Source organism: Carassius auratus, chromosome 3 (assembly GCF_003368295.1).
Source record: "Carassius auratus strain Wakin chromosome 3, ASM336829v1, whole genome shotgun sequence".
Classification (NCBI taxonomy): domain Eukaryota; kingdom Metazoa; phylum Chordata; class Actinopteri; order Cypriniformes; family Cyprinidae; genus Carassius; species Carassius auratus.
The window spans coordinates 27,456,197-27,480,205 of record NC_039245.1 but is presented as its reverse complement, the minus strand read 5'-3'; the positions used below and the strand labels follow the sequence as shown (position 1 = coordinate 27,480,205).

The following is a 24,009-nucleotide window of genomic DNA, read 5'->3' as shown; positions in this document are numbered from 1 at the left end:
AACCTGGCAGACATGAGGGAGTCTGATCGGGCTCAGCTCCTCAACTCCCCGGTCTCCCAGGATGGCCTCTTCGGCGACGCGGTAGAGAGCTTTGCCCAGCAGTTCTCTGCCGCCCAGAAGCAGTCTGAGGCCTTCAGACACATCCTGCCCCGGCGGCCCTCTGCTGCTTCCACCCCGCCGCCGGCGCAACCTCAGCCTGCTCGTCGCAACCTCAGCCTGCTCGTCGCCGAGGGCGCCCCCCTGCGGCCTCCTCCACTCCCGCTCGGCCACAGCAGCAGCCTTCACCCCGGCCGCAGCGAGGAGATGGCCGCAGAAGGGCGGCGCAACCCGTCTCTGCCCCTAAACCTGCCAGGCCAAGCGGCGTTCCTGAGACGGGCGACCTGGAGTTGGAGACGTCAGCTCATCAGGAGATGGTAGCAGGACCACTCCTTCCCCCGGAGGAGGGCCGGGGGAGAATCCTTTGTTCTCGTTTTCCTTTTGTTCCGCCACTGGCCCTGCGGCCAGTGGTACCCAAATCTTCACTAAAAGAGCTGTTTCCTCTACCTCCGGGTCCCAAGAGGCCACGAATGACAGCTGGCGACGTGCTTCCTCGCCGCTCTCGTTCCCCTCTCCCCTTGCCAATTTCCATGCAAAGACGGCTCAAGAACGCTTCGCCTTCTCATGCCCTCTTTGCCACTTGGAGTCAGACGAGTGCCCGCACTCCGCCCCCGCTAAGGGACGCTATGCCTCCCATGCCGGGGCTGTCTGCTCCACCACGCTGCCCCACTGTGGGTACGCCTGTAGTCCCCTTGACCCCGCTGGTTCGGTTCCTGGGAGCCTGGCTAGAGCTCCCCAGGCCTTCCCGCTGGCTCATCCGGACGCTCAGGCTCGGCTACGCGATTCAGTTCGCCCGGCGTCCCCCCAGGTTTCGGGGTGTCCACGCGACCATGGTGGGCAAAGATGCCCCTGTCATGCGCGCGGAGGTCGCGACCCTACTGGCAAAGGGCGCGATAGAGCCGGTCCCTCCAGCCGACATGAAGTCCGGCTTTTACAGCCCTTACTTCATAGTACCCAAGAAGACAGGTGGGTTACGGCCAATCCTGGACCTGCGTGCCTTGAACCGAGCTCTGCACAGACTCCCGTTCAAGATGCTAACGCCCAAGCGCATTTTCGAATGCATTCGTCCGATGGATTGGTTTGCAGCGATCGACCTGAAGGACGCGTACTTTCATGTCTCCATTCTTCCTCGACACAGACCGTTTCTTCGGTTTGCTTTCGAGGGGCAGGCATATCAGTACAAGGTTCTCCCATTCGGGTTGGCCCTCTCTCCCCGCGTCTTTACGAAGGTTGCGGAGGGGGCCCTGGCTCCTCTCAGGGAACAGGGTGTCCGTATCCTCAACTACTTCGACGACTGGCTGATCCTAGCTCACTCTCGAGAGCGGTTGTGCGAGCACAGGGATCTGGTGCTCAGACACCTCGCCCGACTGGGTCTTCAGGTCAACTGGGAAAAGAGCAAACTCTCCCCTGTGCAGAGGATCTCTTTTCTCGGTATGGAAATAGACTCGGTCGCCATGTTCGCGCAGCTTACAAACGAGCGCGCGCAGTCACTGCTGAGTTGCCTGAGACAATTCGAGGGCAAGAGAGCGGTTCCACTGAAACTGTTTCAGAGGCTCCTGGGGCATATGGCGTCCGCGGCGGCAGTCATACCGCTCGGGCTACTCCATATGAGACCGCTTCAGCACTGGCTTCACGACCGAGTCCCGAGATGGGCATGGCAACAGGGCACGCTCCGAGTGACCATCACTCCGGCCTGCCGTCGATACTTCACCCCGTGGTTGGACCCCTCGTTTCTACGGGCCGGCGTGCCCCTAGAACCGGTGTCCAGACATGTTGTTGTGTCAACAGATGCCTCTGCCACGGGCTGGGGTGCCATGTGCAATGGGCATGCTGCGTCAGGCTCCTGGCCAGGACCCCGACTTCAGTGGCATGTCAATTGCCTCGAGTTGCTAGCAGTACGTCTTGCTCTGCACCGCTTCAGGGCCCTGCTGAAGGACAAGCACGTTCTGGTCCGTACGGACAACACTGCGACCGTAGCGTACATCAACCATCAGGGTGGTCTACGCTCCCGCCGCATGTCGCAACTCGCTCGCCATCTCCTCCTGTGGAGTCACAAGCATCTGAGGTCGCTTCGTGCCATTCACATTCCAGGCAGGCTCAATCGTGCAGCCGACGAGCTCTCACGACAGCAGTCTCGCCCCGGGGAATGGAGACTCCACCCCCAGTCGGTTCAGCTGATTTGGGAACACTTCGGAGACGCCCAGGTAGACCTGTTTGCCTCTCCAGAAAATTCCCACTGCCAGTTGTTTTACTCCCTGACCGAGGGCACCCTCGGCACGGACGCCCTGGCACACAGCTGGCCGCTGGGCCTGCGCAAGTATGCGTTTCCCCCAGTGAGCCTTCTTGCACAGACGTTGTGCAAGATCAGGGAGGACGAGGAGCAGGTCCTCATGGTTGCGCCTTTTTGGCCCGGCCGGACCTGGTTCCCCGAACTTGTACTCCTCGCCACAGCCCCTCCCTGGCCAATTCCTCTGAGGAGGGACCTTCTTTCTCAGAGACGGGGCACCCTCTGGCACCCACGTCCCGATCTATGGAACCTACATGTGTGGGTTCTGGACGGGTCACGGAAGGTTTAGGTACCTTGCCACCACAGGTGGTAGCTACCATCACTTCAGCTAGAGCCGTGTCCACCAGACATGCCTATGCTTTGAAGTGGAACCTCTTCGTCACTTGGTGTTCTTCACGGCGTGAGGACCCCTGGAAGTGCCCGATTGGGTCAGTGCTTTCCTTTCTTCAGGAGGGGTTGGAACGAAGGCTGTCTCCTTCCACCCTCAAGGTCTATGTGGCTGCCGTTTCGGCTCACCATGACCCTGTTGAAGGTAAGTCTCTTGGAAGCCACGATCTGATCATCAGGTTCCTGAGAGGAGCAAGGAGGCTCAATCCGCCTCGCCCTCAGCAAGTCCCCTCTTGGGACCTCGCAGTGGTTCTATCAGCACTGCAGAGAGCTCCCTTCGAACCCTTGCTCTCAGTAGAGCTAAAGTTTTTATCTTTGAAAACTGCGCTCCTGACGGCTTTGGCTTCGGTGAAGAGGGTCGGGGACCTGCAGGCATTTTCAGTTGACGAAGCGTGCCTGGAATTCGGGCCGGCTAACTCTCACGTTATCTTGAGACCCCGGCCTGGGTACGTGCCCAAAGTTCCCACCACTCCTTTTAGGGATCAGGTGGTGAACTTGCAAGCGCTGCCCCTGGAGGAGGCAGACCCAGCCCTGGCGCTGCTCTGTCCAGTACGTGCGCTCCGCACCTACGTGGACAGAACTCGGTGCCTTAGGACCTCAGACCAGCTCTTTGTCTGTTACGGAGGCCAGCAGAAGGGAAAGGCTGTCTCCAAGCAGAGGTTATCCCACTGGATAGTGGATGCTATTGTCCTGGCTTATCAGGCTCGAGACCTGTCATGCCCCCTAGGGGTGAGAGCTCACTCAACTAGGAGCGTAGCTTCCTCCTGGGCGCTGGCGCATGGCGCCTCGCTAGCAGACATCTGTAGAGCTGCGGGCTGGGCGACACCTAACACTTTCGCAAGATTTTATAATCTCCGTGTAGAGCCCGTGTCCTCCCAGATACTCGCCCCTTCAGGCCAGTAAGGACCTGCTCGGTGTCAATCCGCTTGCTGCGCCATTCCACTCCGCGGACTGGATGCGTGCGCTATTCCCCTCAGGTGAGTTCCTCAGTCAGAATTCTGGGTTCCTCCAGCACTGTTGATGTCCAACACTTGCGTACATGCCCTTTGGTCAGCCATGTGTGGGACTAGGTGCCTCCATGTGTCGTGATTCCCCTTCTGGGTAATCCCACGTGTGTATGTCCACAGTAAGTCTCTCCGCAGCATGTGTCTTTCCCTTGGCAAGCCCTTGCCAGCTCTGTCGTTGAAAATTCCACCCTGCGGGCTGGGTACCTCAGAGTTCTTATGTATCACCACCTTGGTAGATACCTACTTCTGTAAGTCCTCCCACGGGCAGGCAGCCTGCTAGCATATGTCCAGCTGGAATATGCTACCCAGCGTATTCTGTGCGAGCTGTAGGCCCTCACTCGTGCTGGCCTCACGACAGGGTGCTATCACTCACACGGGTCGCTGGAAGACAGCCATGTGGCGTTTTGTAAGGGACCCCATTCGTAACGTCGAACGTGACCGACTGAAAGGGAACGTCTTGGTTACGTATGTAACCCTCGTTCCCTGAAGGAGGGAACGGAGACGTTACGTCCCCTTGCCACATCGCTGTTCCGCTGAACGGCCGGGTCACGGGCTCGGCTCTTCAGCGAAGACTTGAATGCGAGTTGCTCGCGTTGCTCCTTATATACCCGCTCTGCGGGGCGGAGCTCGCGATGCAAATTCCGCAGACCAAGGTACTTTGTGTACCATTGGCTCGTTTTGTACCACTCGAAGGTGATTGGGCTCTCGGGCGAGATCCCATTCGTAACGTCTCCGTTCCCTCCTTCAGGGAACGAGGGTTACATACGTAACCAAGACGTTTCTGTGTGGGTGTAAAGACTGCAAATGTGTGAAGAACTTTTGATTACCTGATGGGACGTGATTATAATGTTGTCAAAATGCAAGTAAAGTATTAGCAGAGTTGCAATCATTTCCCAAAATACACTTATCTCTGCAGCAGTAGAATTCAGGTCACATGAGTTCCTGAACATAGGGAATGCTGGGTACGCTGAGTCACAGCTGGCCAACACTGCAAATGTGGGTACTGGAACAGCACCTTAGGAAATGTTTCTAGAAGTTTCACTTAAAAGTGACTTTCCCAACTGTAGACTTTCTTTAGCTGCCATATTGGATGTTCCAATTTCTGCCATATATTATAAAACCAGAGCTCTGTTTTAGCCACAATCTAGGGCTTTATCTTGCTGTGTCCTGTAGGCCTGTCCTATACACAGTTAAGCTATATGTTCTGTAAAATATGGTCATTGTTGAAACTAATCAAGAAATTTAAGTGGATCTCAGGGCATGATGGATGATTTTACCTCTTAAAATAAATAAATATTTTTCTCTGTAACAGTAGCAAATATCAAAAATCCATTTGGTCTTTTCTGTGCAGATCAGATAAAAGATCATTGAAGTAAAAAAAAAAAAAAAAAAAAAAAAAAAAATTCTCACTAGTTCCCACTACTAATTTAAAAGTTATGTGCAACAATAACCTTTTTTCATGACCTGTTTTTTTTTTTTTTTCTTAATTTTGTATGACCTGGTGGTGGTGCTACAGATTTGATCATAGATACCTCAAAGTAGTAATACAAATAATAACAACAACAACAACAACAGAAATGCTAATAATAATAAAGTTAATTAAAGGGAGCATAACATACATAGTTTCACCTAATCTCATGTAAATCTTGAGTACCTATAGAGTAGTGCTGCATGCTTCACAGCTCCAAAAAGTCTTTAGTTTTATCATATGTATAAAAGAAAGGTACAGCTTTATGATTCTCTCTGGAAAAAAACAGAGCTCCCGGAGGCACGCCGTGGGCAGAGCTAAAGAGTGATGAGCACTCGAGCACCAAATGCCAACAAAAAATACATCTGATGCTGTTTCACTCACGGTCTGAAGTTGTGAATCATGACCGGGATCTGTTATAGCTGGGACTGCTCCATCCTTCAGTATCAAACCATGTGCAAATCCAGCTTCAAACTTATGGAAGCATATGGGTAGCATTATTCAATTTGGGATGTAATATGCAAAATGACAATGCAATATGTAAAATGGCAATGCATTTCTGTATTTACATTTACATTTTCCAATACATTTGTGCAACTTTTGGTGCAAAATGAAAATGAAAATGAAATTACATAAGTTTAATTTGCCATTTCATACACATGTAAAATGAATACTAATTTTAACGCTTTATAAGTTGCAAAATTAAAATGAAAATGTATTACAGAAATGATTAGATATGTCTAACACGTTAAAGCAAAAACTGTGGCAAAATGATCATTTAAATGCTATTTTTCTTAAATGCATTAACACTCACAGTCAAGACACTTACGATTGCATTTTCATTCAATGACCCGCAATGAATGTAGCAAAATTCAATGTGCACATTGAAAATGCATTTCGAGCCGATCACGTCTCCGCCCCCTCACGACATGTCAATCACTGCGTGAACAAGGCGGGGCTTACAGAAGGTCAAGAGACTCAAGTGAGAGAAAATGGAGAAGACAGTTGGCCCGTGTAGGTTTTGATCATTTCGGTTTATGGCTTCAATATTTCATTCGCACTTGTGGGCGGAGCTGAAACGCTGCTTTCATCTGATTGGTCGAATCGCTCCACCTTCAGCTCGTTCTTTTTATTCTTTCAGGCAGAATAAGAGTCAGTGCGAGTGAAGCACTGTAATGTCTGAAACCACCGCTCACTGTTAATTAGCATAATATTTGAATCAGATATAGTAGCTGGGCACATAATTTGTGCTGCTGAGACCTGCAAGAGAACCCGTTAAATTATTGTGTGAATATTGTCCCACTAATAAATACAGTGCAAATAGTTCTGTCTCCTCCTTGGATAACAGTGAAGTGGAAATAAATATAGTTACATTTATGAAATAAAATTAAATAGGATTTTTTGGGAAGGTAAGTCTGGCCAGTTATACAAGCAACACGAGTCGGACGATTCTGAAGATCTGAGCTGAATTGGGTGAAACATTTAAGTTCTAGTCTGTGTCATTTACTCTCATAATAAATAATAATAATAATGTTAACTGCATTTTTCGGTATAAGTTGCATCCGTCGAAAAATACAACATGACGAGGAAAAAAACATATATAAGCCGCACTGGACTATAAGTCGCATTTATTCAGGACCAAGAGAAAACATTACCGTCTACAGCCGCGAGAGGGCGCTCTGAGGTAGGCTATAAGCATGAGCACTGAGCAGCATAGAGCTAATTTTACTATTTTTATTTAGAAATGTAACTATATTCATTTTTACAATTATTTATTAATGTCACACACACACATACCTAGTGCCTTATGACTTAAAAGATGAGAGTGGTAAATTTTATAGACATGGAACTGTTCAGTCTATTATTGATTTTTATTTCCACTTCACTTTTATCCAAAGAGAGAGAACTATTTGCACTGTATTTATCAGTGGGACAATATTCACACAATAATTTAACGGGTTCTCTTGCAGGTCTCAGCAGCACAAATTATGTGCCCAGCTACTATATCTGATTCAAATATTATGCTAATTAACAGTGAGCGGTGGTTTCAGACATTACAGTGCTTCACTGGCACTGACTCTTATTCTGCCTGAAAGAATAAAAAGACCGAGCTGAAAGCGGATCGATTCGACCAATCAGATGAAAGCAGCGTTTCAGCTCCGCCCACAAGTGCGAATGAAATATTGCAGCCATAAACCGAAATGATCAAAACCTACACGGGCCAACTGTCTTCTCCATTTTCTCTCACTTGAGTCTCTTGTCCTTCTGTAAGCCCCGCCTTGTTCACGCAGTGATTGACATGTCGTGAGGGGGCGGAGACGTGATCGGCTCGGAATGCATTTTCAATGTGCACATTGAATTTTGCTACATTCATTGCGGGTCATTGAATGAAAATGCAATCGCAAGTGTCTTGACTGTGAGTGTTAATGCATTTAAGAAAAATAGCATTTAAATGATCATTTTGCCACAGTTTTTGCTTGAACGTGTTAGACATATCTAATCATTTCTGTAATACATTTTCATTTTAATTTTGCAACTTATAAAGCGTTAAAATTAATATTCATTTTACATATTAAAACTGGTGTAGGAAACGGCAAATGAAAATTATGTAATTTAATTTTCATTTTCATTTTGCACCAAACGTTGCACAAATGTATTGGAAAATGTAAATGTAAATACAGAAATGCATTGCCATTTTACATATTGCATATTACATCCCAAATTGAATAACACTACCCATATGCTTCCATACAAACTGGGCCCTGTTTATAAAACCTTTGTCAACAAACACACTGGTTAAACTCCATTTTTACCCTGGAAAAACAAACTCTATCCACCGTTTACATAATGCTGGGTTCTTTAGGAAGCTGAACAGTTATCTTTCCCTTACAGCCAAAAACACACTTCTTTGGAGACATTCTTCCTGAGCAAGTCCTGTTCAGCCTCATGGCTTGCTCACTGTATTAAACACTGTGTCAATCTCTCTTTCAACGCTGTGTTTAGTAAGGTAAGTCTTCAATACTGTTTGGGTTGTTGAGTGTCTCAGCAGCCTGGATGGTTTGGATGGCTGTGAAACAACACACAAGCCGAGGGAGCAGCAGACACCATTATTCAGTGTGACTGAAAGATCACTCATTGTATCGATCAAGACACAACAACCATCAAAAACAGGCTCAGCTTTTATCCTCAACTCACAAGAAAGAAAGATAAAGGTTGTAAAATGAAACTCTATTGACAATAATACATATTCCCAATACCAAAGTCAAACATTTCTTGCCTTTGTTGTACTAAAAACACCTTGCATTGTATTGGTACATTTGTAGTGGATATCTCTAGCTATTAAAATATGAGAACTACATAAATCTACATAAAAAAAATAAAAAAAATAAAAAATAAAAAATACCAGTGACAAATGATCTGAAATTGTCTTAGTTTATGTCTATTAAAAGCGAAACAGGTCCATTTGTTTAGAAAGGCCCGGCCGGGACTGCAGGGTTCATTAGCTGTATTTGCTTCACTGGAGGTGTTTGCTGATTACACCACTAGACTGGAAGCACATGCAGGCTCATCTGACAATAACAAGCTCTAAAAATATTAAAAAAGCACTAAAGCTGCCTTCCCTGCTGATTCAGGAAAGGATATCCTCGAGATTGTGTTTGTCACATTAAACCTCCACAATCCTTTACCTGTCGTTTGCTGCTTAATCCAACACTGAGAAACAGATGGTTGGAGGGTAACTGGATATTCAGGGTCATCTTTTGATGAAGCATTGGAATATGAAACTTTAATATTAATGTTGTAAATACGAATGTGTGTGGTTTAAAACACTTAAATACCTCTAAATACAAAAGCTCAGCTCTATCAAGCACTATGCTGGGAACCTTGTGCATAAAAAACTAAACTGGGAGCAGTCATAGTCTCCAGAACTTCTCACATAAACATAAGAATTGTGTGGCATAAGCAAGCATGCAGCTGAGTGTTTACCATGCATAACCTGTTCAACCTTACGACTCTGCATCACCCGCCGAGCTTCAGCTTGCTGCTTGATTTGCATCTTGTGTTATCTTATGCAGGGTAATTATGCACATTATGTATATTCTTGCCTGGCGCTCTGATAAGAAACCATTTATCTAGAAAATAAATATAAATGTAAATGTGGGGGCACCTTCTAATACAATAACCGGTGAATTGCCGGAGTGGACCCGTTTAGTGCATATCTCTCCGTTTCAGTGAACTGATTTAAAATTCTTCCATTCAGTAGCGTTACCGCTCCAAAATGTTCACAAAAGTCTCAGCGTGACATTTTTCATATAATGTTTCTGTACAAATATATACATTAGGTAAATATTCCTCTTTATTTTGAGCCATTGCAAAAGAAGTGCAAATAAATAAAAATAAAAATGCTGTGCTTGTGTTTTGTGTTCATTTTGTGTTTGATTGCTTTAAAGATCTGCTTTAAACATTGTGAATCTACTTTGAAAAAAAAAAAAAAAAACAGAGCAAAAATTAACATATATTTCATTGAAAGGCTGGAATATAATATGTATGTATGTATATGTGTTTGTGTGTGCTGTCGACCAGCTCATATCTTGTAGTAGATGAAGCATCACTGTAAAAGCAAAATAATATATCCGTCAAAATTAAATAGTTCCCGAGAGTTTAGATTGGTTGGGAAATGGACTGTGCAGATGGTTTTACTCACTGACATGATTTAAATGGATTTCATCACACAATATGCTGATCATTTAAAAAAATCCAAAGCCGAATAAAAAGCTTTGTTTGTTATTTTGACATCAAGAGTAGAATGAGCTGTGAGCTCTGATGAAATTTCATATGAGCTGATGTTAATTTAGTCTAATGCAGGGCTGTCGCTTCAATTTATGGGTGAGCAGTGAGTTGAAGGCCATAGCGAACCCACTAGATGATGGCCTGGACTAATGTAATGTAATATTTCAATTGCAGTAATATTAGTTAAATTAGCAAACTTTCAGAGATATAATCATGTGAGGACTGACAGTGAAAGCCTACAGAAATCAAACCACATAATTGTAAAGTAGAAGTTTACCGTGACCGCTGTAAATCACTTGCTGTAAAGCCATAATTGCAATAGGGACACAGTTCAGCAGAAGACATTTGAACCCGCCGCAGTGTTTTGTGTGTCAATTCTCTGAAGGCCATGGATTTCAAAGCTTTCCTGGAAGCTTTTGAAGTTTTGAGTCCATGGCTGGAACTGCTTTCCATTCTCTGAAGCCACGCGAGTTTCATCCTCCTTTACATATGCCAGTCTTTGTTTCTTTCAGAAATGCAGAGGCATCAGCTGAGTGTAAACGGCACAGACAGATGTACCTGCTTTGAGTTCCAGAATTGTCAGCAAAGATCTTGGTTCATATGTGTACACACACACACACACACACACACACACACACACACACACACATATATATATATATATATATATATATATATATATATATCTATGCACACCATTTGCATGTGGCAGTCGCATTCAGATTTCAGACAAAACTACCCTTTAGAAAAAATATCCTTCCTCTGAAAGGTTCCTTTATTGCACAAAAAAAAAAAAAAAAGACTTTCTTTCGCTCGCTGGGATTTTGGCCTGATGCCCTGTTAATACAGTAACCATTACTAAAGATTATTTAAAGCGAAACGGAACAGAAATTGACAAGTAGAATCAAGAATGAGAGATGGATGGAGACAGAAGTGTTGAGGGGGAGGCTGATAAATATATGAGTTTAATTTAATAGGTGGCTCATAGACTGAAAGATGCATGACAGAAGATCAGATGAATCATCGTAAACCTGTTTTTAACGGTTTCAACTCTTTTCAGAAGCTTTTTTTTTCTATTCATTGTTTATTTAGTATCATTCTTGCCACTTTTACTAACAAATAACAGCATAGTGTTGCAATTACTGTTAAAATTATTATATGAAGTAAAAACCTGTTTTTATTTATTTGTTTACTCAATTTTTTTCTCTTGTTTACTAGTTATTAGTTATTTATTAGCATTTAGAGTATTGTTTGACCATAGTCGTAAAACACACTCACAGCCAATCAGCAGTAAGGGGTGTGTCCAGTAGTGACAGAGAGAAGAGAGCTCTCAGTGAGTACACAGGATGGATATCAGCAGATCAACTACAGATAGAGAGAGATGGCAAATGACCAAAAAAAATAAAAATAAAAAAAAAAAATAAAAGAAAAGAGGAAATTTCGGAGGAACAAACATAAAAAAAAGGGTTATGATCAGGGAACAGGTAGTTCTTGATAGTTGAGTTACGTGTTTGTTTTAGTGCTTTTGGACATCAGCATCGTTTGAAAAATTGCTTAGTGCATCTTTAAATAGATAGATAGTCATGTAGATTTTTTTTTTTTTTTGTTAGCAGTATAGTGTAGCTTTTTTAAAATACATTGTTTCAAATTGGCAGTAGCTTGCATCTTGGAAAGTTACCACTTCTTCAGTATTATCCCGAAAGTGAAATATTTTGACAGGGGACCCGAGTTCCACTCCAGGAATGTACTGCACTGCCAGCAACTATTTTTTTTTAGAGAAAAGCTTTGAAGAACAGAGCGGCTCTACTGTGTCTCAGAGCCGCATGCGTTTCTATTCTCAGCAGGTTTCTCAGATGATGCCGCTGATGGCAGAGCTGCATCATCACTGTCAGATACTGTATCCCAGAATTCCTCCTGCTTTGAGAATACCAGCTCTGCATGTTACAGGAGCGACCGATGAATATCACACATATCTGAGTCAACAGCTTTAAAAACACACATACACAGGCAGGCACGCGTGAGCATTTCTCTACAGTCAATAGTCCCAATGCTTTCTGAAGCTGTACACTTATGAAAGTCCCATATTCATTTCCATTCCAGCTGAAGCAGCTAAAAACGTAAACACACCGATTTTAAAAGTATATTTTATTTTGTACAAACAATAGCGCATATGAAATATGTAAAATGCACATATTTATGAGTAAATCTTTGAATATATTACACATCTATTCTCTTTAAGTACAGTTTTTTTTTTTTTTTTTTCACAGCAGATAAATTAATTCCATATGAACCCATAAGTCAACATGAAACCAAAAGTGACCCTAATTAATAATATGCACAGCTGGTGTTATAATGCATGTTAAGAAAATGCTCTCTGTAATCTTTCATCAGTACACCTCTGAAACGACGTATGCCCAGATTGAAGTGCTAGACAGCAGCGACCATGTGGACCCAGAGTTGCATAGAAACAACTGCTAATACATCATTTCCTGTGTGCAAGTTGATTTTTCTTTACCTAAACAACAGAAGTGTTGATAAAAATGTTCCTCCTTGAAACTCAAAATCTAAATTCAAATCTACTCCAGTTTGTTTTGAGAGGATTCATTTTAACTGGGAGTCAAGTAGATATTATTTACTGTTTCAGGCTACTGTTGTTGGTAATGCAGGCAAACTTGGTTAATTCTGTTCAAAAAGCCTCCTCAAAATGATATGACAGAGGTGCTTCAGTAGGACAGTATTTCTTAATAACCATAACCACTGCAATTTCAGCTCTGAGTCCATCGTGTGATTGCATTCTCCAAAATACAGCACATTAAAATGGATTGTGTATATGTGTGCATTATTGTGTATATTGATGGTGATGTATTTTTATAGGTCAACCTGGAAGTCTGCATCACCTTGATGGAAAATCACAAGTGGGTATGTTGTATTTTAAGTTGTAGAATAACTCATTAAAGTATCTTGAGTTTGACCTTATTGCATATATTAACTAAAAATCTTTTTTTTTTTTTTTTTTTTTTTTAATCCAGTTAGATGCATTTTGTTTCTGGGTTTTGGCCTACAAAAATACATCATCCTGCAGCTCTCTGCAATCTTTCATGTTGACTTTAAAATTCATGTACAGTTCTGGCACTTCTAGCATTCCCAAAGCTCCAGCTTCTAGAATCTGACCTGCATCACAAAGGAGCTCCGAACTCAAAACTGTATTTTGCATTTATTTTCTGCTCACGTCGTCCAAACTTGAAACCAACAGCAGCTGAGCTCTTTTAGATAGACTCCATTAGATGGTGAACCTCAACACATCTTGCTTACCATCACTAGCTGACCTGGAGGCAAAGTTCTGCTTTGGATCAAAGTAACCGAGAGTGAGGACACTTCTCTGGAGGCATCTTCAAGCTTGACATCAATGACCTCAGTCCAACGATTCCCTTGAACGCTTTGATAACGGCGTTCTGGGGACATGTTTGGCTGTCTAGGACTGGCCTCGGTTTACCATAGACATCCCCAGAGGTCTGTGGTGAAGGCTCAAAGACAGTCCCTGCACAGCGCCACCTGGCCGTGAATGTAGTCTCTGCACGGGCAAAGACGCTGGTGTTTGGCACTGACTCCGGCGCAACTGAACAGCAGCGGCTCCTTTTGCTGGAAACACTCTCTCCTGTCCACATGTACGGCTGGAAACACATGGTTCTTCTCCGCTTCTAAAGACTCACACTGGGCGTTAACCCTGAGAGAGAGAAAAAAAACACACACATTCATGTTAATTATCTGTTTCTACAGAACTGTAAGGGGGTGGGGGTTCAGTACAGCACAGTGAAGAGAGAACAATGGTTGTTAATTTTTACAGCAGTCTTTGTTATGTAAATATTTTTTTTTCATTCTTTTTCTTAACAGGGATTTGAGATATGCCAGCTGTGAACCATCTAACTGTGAGACGAATCAAAAGATTACACGCTTTAATATTACGCAAAAAAGTACCAGAAAAATGTTAAAAAAAAAAAATTCAAAAGGCACAAGAATCCCAACGGAAAAAAAAAACTAATAATAATAATGATGATATTGATTGCTTTTAAGTATAGAAAATGTACATATCAAGTTAATTGCAAGTCGAAATCATACTGACTCTGTTTTGAAGTCTTTGAAAACGTTATTATCGCTAAAACCATACATTCGTGCTAAAATATCGTGATCTATTTATCAATGGCTATACCTTTAAAAAGTATGATTGGCTACAACTTTCTCGGCTTGGCCAATTTATAAAAGTGTCCATCAGAATCCACCAACAGACAAATTCATAATTAATGCATAACCTCTGTTGATCAGTTGACCACATATCAACAGAAAAGGTGATTTAATTATATGTATTAAAGTGCATTGTACCGTTTAAAAGGGGTGAATATTAATTATACAAGTATCATAATATGTTAAATAAGGATTACAGTGTGTGTTATACAGTATTTGCAGGTTTAACACAAAGTGTCCCTCAACAAATCAACGTCAAAACTTCATATTAACTGCGATGATGGTTGCACAATGAACAAATAAATACATAAAAGAACAAACATATGAATGCAAAACATGTGCAAAATCCAGAAATGCCGTGTGTCTCTCACCCATTGAAGGCCTCCATATTGTTGATGAAAGGAAAGAAAGCTGGCTCGCAGATTAGACCGGCATCCTGGCAGGTTTTCACACAGGATGAGTCCTCTGGAGACAGGAAGAGCCGGAGGGCGCTGAGGGGCGGCCAGCAGGCCGGAGCAGTGATGTTGGGAGCCCAGATTAAAGCTGTGGAGTTGGGCAGCTGCAGGAAAGGACTGGGTGGATTCCCAAGCCATGATCGGGAATCATTGGCTGTAGGGAATGGACTGATGCTGCGACAGAAGTCCTGCAAGAAACACAAACTGAATGTGACTATGACTGAAACAGCTTCGTAAGAGAGCCTTATGATAGCTTGCCACCGATAGAGAACTCAAATAATGTGCACTGCTGTTTTAATTAAAATAAAATTAGCTGAAGGTTTCCCCCAAGATATCAGAATAAGTTATCACAAAAGCATGTCAAAATAAAGACAGCAAGAAACTGAAAATGAGGCTCATTTCTATGACCATTAACATCTGTACTTGTGAGATTTTCTTGACAATTGACAGTTAAAATTGTAAAGTTTCTTTTTAATTAATATTACAAAAATAGATAAATAATACACTGCATAACAATGCAAAGGCTTTAATACTAATCAGACATAAGTTTTAATAACCAAATATTGACATACACTGGTGTGGACGCTAATGTAGTCGTTATTATAGTTATCTTTATAATTATATTTCTTGGCGTGAACGGGCCTATAGTCTGTTAACGTAACTCAAAAAAAGCGGTATCATTTACATTTATAGAGTCCTGGCAATAAATGCATCACATTTTTAATAAAGATTATTGCTTTTTAACGACTATTCAACATTTTTCCAATTAATTATGTATTGTTTAATTAACTCTTAAAAATGAATACTCCCTAAGGGGTCTTCTTTAAAAGAGACCCAATAATGCCTGTAGTTCAAAGGAGCCATTTCAGAATGTTATTTTCAGGTTTGAGCTCAAAAAAAGTGTGTCTGAGTGTTAAAGGTGTTGAACAAAGCATTCAGGGTTGTTCAGGCTCTCAGAAGAGTGCGTTTCACTTTATGTGCTCACCTCAAATCCCAGAGGCAACTGACTAGCAAGCTCAGCATATATGTAGTTCCCATCATAGGCAAAAATATGCTTACGCTTGTTTTCTTACATTTTTGTCAACGTGTGCATGTGTGTGCAACACAGATCATAGACTTGCACTGCTTACACTTTCTGTCCCTAACAGCATACGGCATAAACACACGTGTGTCCTGAATCAGAGTAAAATAATAATATTAAAGTTTCTTACATGACAGCGTTGCCAGGGATGTGTTTCCCCCAAACAATTGAGCTATTTTGAAAATGCAGGGTTGTGCTTTTTTTCTTCCTCTGTGTGCATGTGTGTGTGTGAGTGACAAAAACTATACATGTAGACTAGGAGAAATGATGGTAAAAAAAACATGATTTTACCAATGTGTGTTGATCCTAGTAATGAATACCTGGCAACCTAAGTGCCACTTAAAGAGTGATTGAAAGAGAGACAGACACATGATTGATGTCTCTGAACAACCTATCAATTATGTGAGTCTAGTCCACACAGGGGATTTTAAGGCAGGTTAATTAAGGCTGCCATCGTAAACACTGAAGCTTGTGTGCAGACAAAACAAGATGATCTAAAAATGAAAGAGCATTGTATTAACATGGATGAAATCTACAGTATGTTAAAATACTTGAGAAAGTCAAGGATTTTACTTGACAATACATATCACAATACATATTTTAAGGCAAAACTTTTAATCTGCTAAATATAAATATACATGCAATAAATGTGTCTATTAGGCACAAAAGTAATGATTTTCCCGGACAGTCTGCTTTTTGAAAAGTGCTATGTAAATAGTTTAAATTGTCAGCTTATCACACTGTGACAGACCAATTAGAAACATTTATTTTAAGGCCCTTTATGGGAATCCTGCTTCTGTCAGTGTATTGGACAGGATTAAACAAGGGTTAGTTTTCATACTCTTTCGTGCGGGTTTTGGGTTGGCTTTGGGCTGGAATTCTTTCTGGGATCTGGCAACCCTGCTGAGAGAAACTTTTCCCACTGTGTATCTGTGCATGTTGTTGGGCTCTTGTGGTGCCATTTTCTCAACAACGTCATGTTTCTGTGGCTCCAGTGATTAGTGATTAGTCACATGGCATTTTGGCTTGTGTGATTGACTCCGAAATAGACCAGAACTGAGAATACATTCCCAAAGATGACTGAATTCAAATTGTGTATTTCTGGGGGTTGTTAGCAAATGGCATTAAGGCAAATTGGAACATTAATGGATCATTTTCTTCACAACTATGTATGGTTGTTTATATTTGTTTTTCCATAGTAATGGGCCTGAAATGCCTATGTACCTGATGTTGAATGTAAGCGTTCACTCGCTCCAGCATGCCTTCACAAGTGTACTCAGACGGGATAAATGCCTCCACCTGTGCAAACCAACAAATGACAAAATTTCCAACAGAAACTTGAGACATTTCTGCAATGTATACACCAAACACATGCTGCTCAATGAACTAATGCTTGTCCATGAGATTCATACAATAGAAGCATCTCCAAATCTTCCTCTTCCAACAACTAATCATGTCTGGATGACTGTATCAAAGAAAACTAAAGTTTACCTTGTCTTTGAGAATATCTTGAACAGCTGTTTCGAATTCTTGAGAGTTGTTGAAGTCTACTGTTATGACGTGGGGTTTGCCAATGTACTGTTCAGTGTACGGGTGCTGAGATGACACCTGATGAGAAGAAGAAGACACGAGTGCTATCTGTCATGAGTGCACTAGACTGATTCTTCCGCTCCAGTTCATTTTCACAGTTCACAGCTTTGAAGATCTGCAAAGGATTATATGAACAGCAGGACTGTGTGCCATTCAGAAGTGAATTGAGATTGTGTTTTAAATTTTAATACAATTCCCCTTGTACCGAGGTAGCAAATATATGATTAAAAGAATACAGTTCATAAAAGCACACATGCATACATAGAACAGATTGATCTGTTTTCAGAAACATAAAGTATTATATTTAAAATTTCTATAAATTCAGACTTTTTCTAACGATTACCTTTTTATTTTATTTTATTTTATTTTATTTTTTATTTATTGTGGTGGAAAACAATATTCCATAGATTTAATAGATGACTGTTACGTGTTTTGGGAGTACTAAACTTTTAGTTTGGAGTAATGTGTTTAGAAATCAGGAATAAACACATTTCAAAAATTCAAGATTAATTGTATTATGTAATCATTTGTTAAAAACCAAAGATGGACTAATGAAAGTTTTTTGATGTTATTTAAATTTTAAATCAGTAATTTCTTCTTGCATAATGGCCCCTCTTTACATTGATGAGGGATATAGTGAGAGGACTGCACTTACCTCTCTGGATGTGGGCTTGCCTCTGAAGAACTCATGGTTGAGGGAGCTGCGAGGGGGGCTGAACTTTGGCTGCAGGAACACACAGCCATTGGCTATTGCCTCTAAAGGGGCCGGACCTTCATAGGGAAAGCCAAACCCCAAGAAGAGCTGAGGGAAAATTGATGTTTAGGATTGTTAGGGTGGTTCATTGATTATAAGTTTAATCTAGTTAATGCATATTAACATTATTCAAAACACATTTAAAAAACATGTATGGATATTTGATGAAAAGTACATACAGAAATTGCCTTAAACTGATTACAATGAATCTGGATTACATCAGATTCCAAAAATTAAGTACTTGCAATTTGATAATATTATGTTTCAAAACACTCATAATCAGATTAAAGTTACTTTTCTTTGGATAATATGATTACATTTTATTCATGTGTCAGACTGACTGCATAAGTGTGGCAACATTACAGTTTTGTGAATTATATGTGTACATTTACTAAACATGCTTTTTTTTTTCTTTTTTACTATTTAGACTGTTAATGTGACTTTGACACAGAAATATACACTGAACAAAATTATGAACACAACACTTTTGTTTATGTCCCCATTTTTTATGAGCAGAATGTAAACAAAACGCCTATTTGCATTTTTGCTTAAATGTGAAAGTGTTCCATACTAACAGATCCTACCTTAGCCTTCCTCAGAAGCTGCTGTAGTTCCTGTTGGGGCAGTAAGCCATGGTTCCTGATGAACGCGGGCACCTCAGGGGGCCGCTGGGCTTCATAGTACACTGTCCCATGGATGTCCATGTAACGGTGTAAGATGCTCAGCAGCTTCTCCTTACCCTGCAGAAGCATACAAATCGAGAAGCAGATGAGAATGAACCCTACACAAAGACTAGTGTCTCTTGATCCCTTTTAAAGCAGTTTGTAAAGCAGCATAATAAAGAGCAAAATATGTGCACTGCATGCAATTGTCGCTTTACCACTATTTTAACATTGTACTGCCATAGAGAATTATGAAAAGTGCAATTCAGTCACACACATATGTCGACTTTTCTCAAAATTTATAGTGTTTTCTGGCATGCATTCTTGTGTTTTTAATCAAAATGTATATAGACTGTGCATCAAAGTGTGAATAGTTCTGTATTTAACTTGAGATCAGAACCATGGACAGCGCACACACAAAAGCACTGGCTACAGATAACAGCAGTGAAACTGACTCGCCTCTGCATACAATTATAACACAACAGCAGAACAACATGAGCTTTCCATTAGTATTTCAGAAAAAAAAAGGTTTCATGTATTTGCCCTTGACAAAAAAAAAACAAAAAAAAAAACAAGAGTCTGATCTGTTGTAGCCAGAACCCCACAGCAATAATTCACTCCTGCTGATGTTCAATAAAAAGCCCAGCAGAGCACAACCATTCATTTCTCCGTCTTTGTGTGTGCATATGCATGCTTTTGCATTGTATCTGTTTATATTTGACCATGCTGAAAAATATATGATTACAAAAACTATATAAATGGTAGTGACTTGTAGAAAATTTACACATTGCATTCTAATGACATCAGAACCAGCAAGGCAATTGACCAGAAATGCTAGATTTATGCAAGTAAATGAGTCCATTCTGGCTCACAGGATAATTCATAGGAAAATATTAAAAGTAAAAATGCCAAAACAAGTCAGCACTTCTTTATTAAACTGGCAAGATATACTGAAAATATTTTATCTTATTGCTCACATCTTTAATTACACATGACTATAGTCAATTTCACAATTGTCTCCGCTGAATGATTATTATGTTTCATATATTAATACTGATTTGATGCTGTCAAGCATTTGACTGAGAAACATGTAATTAAAATGAGCTATCGTTTTTGTTTTTTCCCTACTGGCTTATTAAACTATATATATATATATATATATATATATATATATATATATATATATATATAGAAGAAGATACAAATAATAAGGTGGCTTTCTTCTGATTTCCAAATTGACCCTTGACCAAAAGTTTTGAAGTTTCTTTCTTCACATCATCACACACAAAGTTCTCTGGACAATAACGAAAGTTCACTTAGACGTGTAGTAAAAGAGGAGTATGAATTATTTACTTATTTAAATCATTACTTCTTCAATAATTCATACATCTCCTCAGGCAAGTGTTTACACCTAATTTCTTAGATCACACCATTATGGGTTTTGGAGGCAAGCTCCTCCTCTTGAGAATAAAAACACATTTGGCTCTTTTCCTTGCACAGCAAAATAACCTCTGCTTGTTCTCTTTGCTCTCTCATGCATATTCTAATAACAGCACATTGTAGTTCTTAAAAGTACATCATACAAGCAAAGTGACCAAAAAAGTTTGAAGTTTACCTTCTAGACATTCATGACAATTATTCTTGCGTGAACCATAATCACTTCTCCTTTTAGCGGTAATGAACGTGCGATTGAAGAATAAGCGTAACAGACGATGTGCCATTTCAAACAATGGAGTGACATTCAGAAAATCAATGTAGAGCCTCGTTAAGGTTCACATTAAAGATTTCTGTCTGTCTTAGGAAAAGCAGCACTACCTTAATGACATCTCTGTATCGATCTCTGAATGCAAACGTTAGTTAAACAGCACTGAGGTTGAAACATCATTATAGAAATCTGTAACAATCGATCAATCTAAATTAAACAAATTAAAGCTTCTTTGTGCATCAGCAAGTTCATTTATATAAAATGATTACATAAATTATTAATTCCAGTGCCGCTTCCAGAATCTAAATTGAATCTTCTTTAAAAAAAAATAAAAAATGTTTTATGCATTTGCTTGTGCAGACATATTACAAATCTTGCGATGTAAAACTAGCTCCCTAATCTAGGTGTGCTCTGATTGACCAGCTATCCAGTGCATTGTGATTGGCCAAATACCTCAAGCATGTGACGGAAATGTTATGCCTCTTACCATACTGTCATGACCGGTGTGATGAGACAAAAAAAACAACAAAAAAAAACATTTAAAACCATTATAAACGAGGCACTTGTTGCATTTAGTTGGGAAATAATTACAGATTATAATGATTTATAACACTTCTTTTAGTATTATTTAATCTTTTAATTAAGCATTGCATTTCATCGTGCCATGTAAACATAAAACATGGAATGATATTCCAGACGTTATTCAAAAGGAACTGCAAACTGTATTTGCAATGGCGTTTTCAATTTGTGGACACATAAAATGTGACATAATCAAAACGCAAAAGCAAATCGCACATTACCGTTTGCATTTTTGCTTTTGCAAACCCACAGTGAGTGCCAAATTTCAAATTGAAAAGCAAAGTCCATTTGCAAATGCAATTCTCATGTCTTATGAGCTATGAGCCTGTCATATTTAAAAAGCAATATTAATTACCACATTTGCTTTTTCACTCTCTCTTCACTATGCATGTAGAATACCAAAACTCAAATGGAATCGCAATTATTTTTGTATTTGAATTTCCCGATGTCTACATAGAAACCTGTCAATCAAGTGACAGGGGTGGGGCCATTTTATTGGGCATGTTTGCATTTGGAAGTGACATCACTCACAGTCGACGGTAATAAACAATTATTAATATACGATTTTGCGGAATGTTTTGAAAAATGGTAGACATCGGTTAGATTGTGGAGGACATGTTGATACTCGCGCAGCAAGTTGATGACAGTTCATATGGTACATATTTCCTTTTACTCAGAAGCCATTTGGTTTTGAACAGGTTAGATGAGTTTGTGGCCTTGACGAACAGCATCATCAGTAATAATGTCTTCGCCAAACTAAGTGAAGTAGCCGGTGTTCTGAAACTGATGGGAGTGATGTCACTTCCCAATGCAAACGGCCAATAAAATGGCCCTACCCCTGTCACTTGTTTGACAGGTTTCTGTGTAGACGTCTGAAATTCAAATGCAAAAGGATTTGCGATTCCATTTGAGTTTTGGCAGTTTACATGCGCTGTGCAGAGAGAGTGAAAAATTAAATGTGGTAATTAATATTGCTTTTTAAATATGACAGGCTCATAGCTCATAAGACATGAGAATTGCATTTGCAAACGGACTTTGCTTTTCAATTTGAAATTTGCCACTCACTGTGCGTTCGTGAAAGCGAAAATGCAAAGAGTAATGCGCGATTTGCATTTGCGTTTGGATTATGTCACATTTTATGCGTCCACAAATTGAAAACATAATTGCAAATCGTCCCCTTGGAATTACAAGGTTCTATCTGACATTTTTGTCAAAATTTAGTTATTCACATATTCTTATTCTGTGACAACGTATTTACATTTGGTTTTTTTGAAGTTGTGTACATTTTGGGACTTTTTATTGAAAAAACAAAAAGGTTCTATCTACAAAGACAAACTCTAACTTGGCTCTATCAGGTTCTATCTGCGTGAGCCAATCAGCATTTCGAATTCACAGAAGAGGACCAATCAGGATCAACTTTATATGTCGTGTCACCGGCTTTAGATCGCAGTGTGAGGATTATGGCACGCAACAATGTTTTTAAGAAACCTAAAGATCTACAATTTTATTGACGATCTTGTCAAGGACCGCAGCTCGAATTCCAGGCAAGTTCACTCTTTATTTTTTAGGTCTTGCTGAGAAGATTGTTTTCATAGTTAGACACCACACTAGCCAGCAGCGCTAGCTTTATAGTTCCTGATATTAAGAGGCAAGCACTAAGATTAAAAAAAAAAAAAAAAAAAAAAAAAACCTACCGAACCTTTCTTTCATGTTATGTGAACAAGTGAAAGATCGTTAAAGCAGTTACCTCAGTATTAAAACGATTTAAGAATGATTGTAGACTGTGTAGCTACTCAATGGGATACCATGCTAAATATATATAATGTAAATATTGTGTTTAAATATGTATTTTTACACATGTATTTTTTTTCTCCAGGCAGGTGACAAGGTAGATGCAGCAGGGCCCAGGGTCTAACCAGACAAACCAGTGGGGAACCAGTGACTGCACCTAACAGTTTACAAATTAAAGAGCTGGGGTCTACTCAGAAAAGAAGAAACGGGAGAAGTGTCTCAGATAAAGTCTGTGTTTGAAAAAAAGGAGTCACAGAGAGTATAATAGTTATGTGTTTTAAAAAATGAGTCTGACATTTTTTTGCGATTTATATATAGTCAGTGAATCATTTTTCAATGATTATTAAACTTTATGAATTTTTTTTTTTTTTTTTTTTGCAATTTTTAAAGTCTTAAAATGTCAATATTAAGCCTTAAAGGTCAAATAGTCAACAATTTCATTGATTGGGTCTTAATTATAAAAAAAAATAAAATAAATAAAAATAAAATACTGTAGCTTCTTTCTGTCTAAACAAAAGAAAGATTAAAGTAACAATTTCTGCAATAATGTGTTTAATTACCCACCAAATTGTTAACATATGCACTCAACAAAATATTTAGACCTACCTTGCTTAATTTGAAATGTCCTAAATACATGAAAGTTCTAAAAATATAAAATAAATGTCATAGAAAGGATACAATTTTACTTTCTAACACGTTGAGACATTTTTACAGCATTAAGTTTATATTCAATGTTCAAATAATGTTTTGGCAGATAGAACCTTATAATTCTAAGTGAAAAGTGTTTTTTTAGAATTAGAAGGATCTATCTGCATTTGACTCATTCCAAAAATCCCCATTTACAAATTCGATAGGATTTTGATATTGTATATTTAGAATACATTTAGGGTCCCTGTTATTTTCATGTTTGAAAGAAACTTGTTCCCCAAATACATTTTCCTATATGTAATGCAAAAACTTTGAAGCTCAGTATCTCAAAACTATACATAAATGTACTTATAGACTGTGAGTCAGAACAGCTGGCATTTTAGAATTCTCTCCCAGGATCAGGAAACAGTCCTCTATTTGGGTTTAAATGTTCTGGAACAGTGTTGTAAATACAACTTAACCACTGATTATA

The 24,009-nt window shown here is 40.2% G+C and overlaps 1 protein-coding gene across 1 annotated transcript in view; it reads right to left on the bottom strand.

Moving 5' to 3' along the window:
• Nucleotides 1-13,023: 13,023 nt before the first annotated feature.
• mgat5b (alpha-1,6-mannosylglycoprotein 6-beta-N-acetylglucosaminyltransferase B) overlaps nt 13,024-24,009 on the bottom strand; it is a 95,590-nt gene continuing 84,604 nt past the window's right edge. Inside the window, exons 12-17 of the mRNA XM_026217782.1 lie at nt 18,737-18,892; nt 18,054-18,200; nt 17,300-17,416; nt 17,033-17,107; nt 14,644-14,915; nt 13,024-13,757 (exon numbers count right to left, since the gene is read on the bottom strand). Coding sequence (XP_026073567.1) covers nt 13,559-13,757; nt 14,644-14,915; nt 17,033-17,107; nt 17,300-17,416; nt 18,054-18,200; nt 18,737-18,892 — 966 coding nt within the window. The 3' untranslated portion in view covers nt 13,024-13,558. The remainder of the gene's footprint in view (nt 13,758-14,643; nt 14,916-17,032; nt 17,108-17,299; nt 17,417-18,053; nt 18,201-18,736; nt 18,893-24,009) is intronic.